This window comes from Lolium perenne, chromosome 3, assembly GCF_019359855.2.
Source record: "Lolium perenne isolate Kyuss_39 chromosome 3, Kyuss_2.0, whole genome shotgun sequence".
NCBI lineage: Eukaryota > Viridiplantae > Streptophyta > Magnoliopsida > Poales > Poaceae > Lolium > Lolium perenne.
Window position 1 is genome coordinate 40,664,025 of NC_067246.2, and position 5,971 is coordinate 40,669,995.

Here is a 5,971-nt window from a genome sequence, read left to right on the forward strand (position 1 = left end):
AAGCGTTATTTGTAATCTTGCGGGATGAGTTAGAAACCATCCCGGACTCTGTAACTTGTACAACACGAATCCCTCGGCTCCGCCTCCTATATAAAGGAGGAGTCGAGGGACGAGGAAGGCATCGAATCATTGTTTACAAACCCTAGTTTTCATAATCGTCGAGTACTTTTCGGCTGAAACCTTCGAGATCTACTTGCCCTCTACTTCCAACTAAACCCTAACCTACAATCCATAGGCATTGACAAGTTAATACCTTGTCACCAGCACACGGGTTGTCAATGCTACTTTTGACGCAGCTGTGTGGTGGCAACCTATGGCGAGCGACTGTAGCGTGGTGCACACGGTGAAAGTATAGGAGAACGCGTGGTGAGAAACAACGTGGCCGGATCTGTCGGTGTTAAGGCACGGCGGTAGGAATTGGCGATGACACCCGATATCAGGGGCGGTTGCACAGTAGGGGCTTGAAAATTGAAACGGGGTTTTGCCACTTTCCTAGCAGAAGGAGCGACCAGTTCTGTTTCTCTTATTACCTCCGTTTTATAGAATAATGCCTATATTATTTTTTGGAAAAGTCAATCTAAGTAAAATTTAACTAAACTTTCATAAAAAAGAACCAAGATATTATATAAAGATCACATAAAAATATATTTCATGATTAATCTAGCGACGTTGAGTTTTAACTATACGTATTAATAATTTTTAACTAAAAACTTGGTTAAATTTAAGCCTTATTCATCGAAATGGAGGTAGCAATTTTATGTAACTACTTTTTTCAAATACTTTGTACCACTTTCAAATAACAAAGGAGAATTTGTCTTGTAGTCACACTAGTGGTGGCGGAGGAGCACGCGACTGGCGCATGACCCCGGTCAAAACGAAGCAAAGGGTCAGTCGGTTCGCAGCAAAACAAGCAGGATTCGTCTCGACTCTGGCGCTTGCTGCTCTCGGCAATACGCGCACGCCACGTCCATTCGTTCACGAGCCAAGGACTCTCACGGGCACCAGGCGCGCGGCGGCGGCGGGCATGGCGGGGGAGGTGAGCAAGGAGGCGCTAGAGAGCATCCTCGTGCATGCCAAGTTCGCCGCGAAGACCGTCCGGCCCCAGCGCGACCGCCTCCTGGAGGTCCGGCGCCGGCTGCAGCAGCAGCTGAAACCCAGCGACGACGACATAGCGGCCGGGCTCAGGGAGTCCGCGCTTGATGCCGAGCACATCCTCCCCAACCTCGCGGCCACGCTCAACAACCTCGCCGTCGAGCGGATGAAGTTCGCCGTCACCATGAAGCACTGCGACCTCGCCAGCGAAATCTCCAAGGTCTACTACGACGGCATGAAGGACAGCGCCCGCGCCATCGCCACCTGCCTCGAGCTGGCAGCCAAGAGCGGCGCCCGCCTGGATCTCCTCCCGGCCTTCGCCGCCATGCCCGACGAGCAGCTCCACGACGCGCTCCTCGCACAGCAGCGCCTCCCCGCGCGCCCGACCACCCAGACCGAGGCCTTCGCCCGCGTCGAGGCCGCCTTCTACGCCGTCAGGCTCTGCAAGGAGCACCACATCCTGAGCTGCATCGAGCACCTCGTCGGCGTCCGCGCAACCCTCGTCACCGACGAGCCCGAGGACCCGGTCGACGCCACCACAGAGCATGTCGCCAAGACCGACCTCTCGGACCCTGCCCCGGCCGCCGCGGACACCCACGAGCCCCCTCAGGCGGCGGCCAACCCCAGCGTGGACGTGGACAAGGCGCGCGACTACCTCGACCGCGCGTGCACCCTCGCCAGCCTCGCCGTCAACCACATCGACCTCGCCGTCGCCGCCATCACCAGCCTCGTCGACCCCACGGAGGTCGCCAGCATGTGCGAGTTCACCGACACAGCCGCCTCCATCTCCGAGGTTCGTCCACGACCTACCTGGCTTAATTTGCTGCTAGCGCTAGATCTGTCCGTCGATGCGCATCTGCATATTGTTAGATTAACTGGTTCGTTTTGCTCATTTTCTCCAGGTCACTTCTGTCTTTGATTGATTCCGGGCAACGTAATGTGATTGCAGCACCTGCATCTATCTGCGTGGGCTATCCAATTGCAGAAACCACCCACTTCTGAATTTGTTATATCGGAGATGCCATGTTTTCTCATGTTATTTGTTTCCAGCCTTGGATATCTATCGAGGCATAGTGTGTATCCCCAGTTTGGTGGATTCATGTTCTGCAGTAATCTGCCTATGATTCACGATGGTCACCAAGAAATTCAAGAACTGCATCCATATCTTTGGACAACAATTCTGAATTGTGATATCGGAGATGCCATGTTTTTTTTTTATGTTATTTGATTTCCTTCTTAGGATATCTATCGAGTCATTGATGTATCCCGAGTTTGTTGAACTCGTGTTGTGCAGTATTCTTGTTATGGTCCGTGATTGCCACCAAAATATTCATGAGCTTCAAGAAACTCGTAGTACTATCATACTAGTATGATAGCAGTATTCTGGCATTTTTACGGACAAATTGAATATGGATCTTATTTTCCAAAAGCATATTGTTCTTACATGTTACTTTCAAATCGGTAATTTCTACGAGTTTCTAATTGTTGAGTGGCATATCAATATTTTTAGGCCAATATATTGAATTTTACATAGTACGAATTTTAAGCCAAACTTATTTTTAATTTTAATTATATATAACTCGTCAGGAATCTCCGATGTAGTAACATCGGTGATCTAGAAGTTTTTTTGGCCAATATATTGAATTCTACATATATAACCCTCTAGGACTTTTATGCCAAGCTTATTTATAATTAATTTGGATCAAAGGAAGTAGTAACATCGGTTATCTAGAATACAATACATCTATGTTAAACATGGAAAATGGTACAAGATGCGGGGCTTGTACTCTCCGATTATAAATGGAAAAACTACCTAGTAATAACGGTAGTGAGGCAAGCAATATACATGTTTGTTTCTTGCATGCGTTCTTTGTTAACTTGGTTGAGTTCGGCCGATGCCCCGATGGCTTGATCCCCTGCCGAAGTTGTAGTGTCACGGCCAATTGCGCATATTTTTAGTCAAAAGTGAACATGTTGTTAGTTTCACCACTTCTATAGGAAAAATATAAACATCTATACATTATGTAAATACATTCTTTGATGGGTCTATTGATGTTTAATTGATGTTGTAGATATTTGTATTTTCTTCTATATTACGTACGACCTGTTTATAAGATGGAGGGAGCACGTTAGGGAGCATGACCCAGGTGACGTGGGATAGCCATGACAATGCCCACGATTGATAGACTTAGGGTTTGGCGAAAGAGGTGCACTGACAAGTTCGTCAGTTGAGAAGCAAAAGAGATCGAGGTGCAATTTATCCAGGTTTAGGCCCTGTAGGTTAAAATCTTACTTCATGCTTGTATATTCTTGATTATCTATGAAGTTGGTTACAATGTTGCCGTGATGGCTATGGTGTTCTAGATTCTAGATTGATTGCTTTCTCCCCGGCAACCCCTCCTATCCTTTATATAGGAAGGAAGCTAGGTCTCTGGTATTGTGACCAGATCGGTTACAAAGTAGAAGATGAACTCTTTGGTTCCTTGATTTGGGCATGTCCTTGTTCTGCACATTATGAAGGCTTTGAACACTTCATACTTGTCAGTTTGAACACCACCAGGTATGTTAATGGTGGGCACCCAAAGGGTCGTCGTACCCAAGTCACCTGGTGAAAAGAAGCAAAAGGCGAGACAATAGAGAGATGTTTGTTGCATGATGGATGGAGGAAGAGGGAAAAAGACCGGGGCATTTTGGTCTCCCAACGGTCATTCTCCAAGTAAGCAACCAATTAGTGAGTAACAACATTTTTAACACCTTATCTAGCATTTGCATTTGAAAATTTTCAAATTATAAAAGGAGAATTGTCTTGGAGTGACACAATTGGTGGCGGAGGTAGGAAGCAACCGAACTTCTTCGTGACTCCGGTCAAAAGGAAGAAAGGCTGTGGCAGTGGGCCCAGGTTGTAGATCCTATCACCTGTAAAGCCAACAGCTTTTACATGGCGCTCGCTGCCAATAGGCCACGGATCACTTCCATTTTTTCCTTTTCTTCGGCTCTTGTCTTCTTCCTTCCTTCCCCTGGCTCAACACAGACAGAGAGAGAAGGCGAGGCGAGAAGAAGCGGCGGCCATGGCTGGACAGGTGAGCAAGGAGGAGGTCGGGACCGTCCTCATGCAGGCCATGCTCGCCGCCAAGAACCTCCGGCCCCAGCGCGACCGCCTCATGCAGCTCCGGCGCCGCCTGCAGCAGCTGAGCCCCGGCGAAGACGACAAGGCCGCGGTCCAGGAGCTCGCCACCAACCTCTTCAAGGTCTACTACATCGGCATCGAGGCCGGCGCGCGCTCCATCGCCACCTGCCTCGAGCTGGCGGCCGAGAACGGCGCCCGCCTCGCCCTCAACCCCGCCTTGGCCGTCGTTCCCAACGAACACCTCTACAGCGCGCTCCTCACGCAGCGGCTCCCCGCGCGCCCCACCACCCAGACGCAGGCCTTCACGCGCGCCGAGGCCACCTTCCACGCCGTGAAGCTGGCCCAGGAGCACTACCTCCCGCGCTGCATCGAGTACCTCGTCGGCGACCGCCCGCCCCTCGTCACCGACGAGTTCTCCGACGACGGAAGCGAGGACGAGGAGGAAGAGGACGACCCGGTCGCGGCCGTCACCGAGGGCCTCGCCAAGACCGACCTCTCGGATGCGGACGCTGCCCCGGCCGCCACCGGCGAGCCTCCTCAGGCGGCGGCCAGCGGCAGCGTGGACCTGGACAAGGCGCGCACCTGCCTCAACCACGCGTGCACCCTCGTCAGCCTCGCCGTCAAGCACATCGACCTCGCCGTCGTCGTCATCTCCAGGTTCGTCGACCCTGAGGAGGTCGCCAGCCTCTCCGACTTCACCGACAAATTCGCCTACATCTCCGAGGTACGTACACTGCTTCCTTGCTTCGCTGCCACAACATCTGTCCATCGATGTGTACCTATCACCCTGCAGTGCCATGAACTGATCTTTGATCTAGTCACTAATCCGATTCATTCTCTTCACTTCCACTGCAGGACGGACCCTATCCAGCATCAGACTGAGTGATTCGCCTGATCGAGGCTGTGAGACGATGAAGGGGTGGGGATCCCTTGCATTGTTCATCCAAGCCGACCGCTCATTTACATCGCTTTCTAGTTTGCAACGCTGTAATTCAGAAGCTAGTTTAATTTCTGGACCTCAATGGTTTTCTTAGCTTGATTCCGAGTAATCCTAATGTAATCGTTACCTGCATTTATCTGTGTGGACGATCAAATTTGCAGCAGCCCATCTCAGAATTGTGATATCCATTGATCATAATGTTTCTCCAGTTTGGTAAAATTTTGTTCTGCAGTATTTGATCCATCTGATAGCTAGTCACCAAGAAACTCATGACTGCATGCTACATATTTGGTTGAATATGGATCTTTGTTTGCCCAGAAACAAACTTATCTCCTGAGCAGCATGACTGCACAGGGGAGGGGAACACTCGTCTAGATCGTACCGTAAATCCTTTTACAATCGTAGCCAGCATCGAAGAAACTGCAAGTGATGCCATCCCAATTAGTATTAATCACAATGAAAGAAAAAAAAATACAGCACACTACAAAGAAAAACTTTGATTAACTTAAACAGCATAACTCATGAACATTTCTTAGGCTTAAGCTACAGAAAATTTTTCATATTATTTTCAAGTTGGCTAAAATACAATCTGCAACTGCCAAGGGAGGATTGCGGATTTTAGGCCAAGGTAGGCCAATATTTAATTTTACATATAAAATTTGGGTCAAGTAATTTTAATTCTTTTTTATGATATTTAGTTCGTGGGGACATTTTATAAAACACGACCAGTAGGCATCGCGTAGGGCATATTATAATTCTTATAGAATCAAAGACCTTCTGGTAGGCCCTCTCTTTAGACCCTGAGACCTGCA

The 5,971-nt window shown here is 49.2% G+C and overlaps 2 protein-coding genes across 2 annotated transcripts; both read left to right on the plus strand.

Annotated features, from left to right (window-relative positions):
• The first annotated feature begins 998 nt into the window (after positions 1-998).
• LOC127338029 (uncharacterized) lies at positions 999-2,390 on the plus strand. The gene is made up of 2 exons (XM_051364313.1): positions 999-1,885; positions 1,995-2,390. The coding sequence occupies exons 1-2, from the start codon at positions 1,025-1,027 to the stop codon at positions 2,013-2,015; spliced, it is 882 nt and encodes a 293-aa protein (XP_051220273.1). The 5' UTR covers positions 999-1,024; the 3' UTR covers positions 2,016-2,390.
• Positions 2,391-4,036: 1,646 nt separating this feature from the next.
• LOC127340691 (uncharacterized) lies at positions 4,037-5,343 on the plus strand. The gene is made up of 2 exons (XM_051366444.2): positions 4,037-4,943; positions 5,075-5,343. The coding sequence occupies exons 1-2, from the start codon at positions 4,161-4,163 to the stop codon at positions 5,099-5,101; spliced, it is 810 nt and encodes a 269-aa protein (XP_051222404.1). The 5' UTR covers positions 4,037-4,160; the 3' UTR covers positions 5,102-5,343.
• The last annotated feature ends 628 nt before the right edge of the window (positions 5,344-5,971 follow it).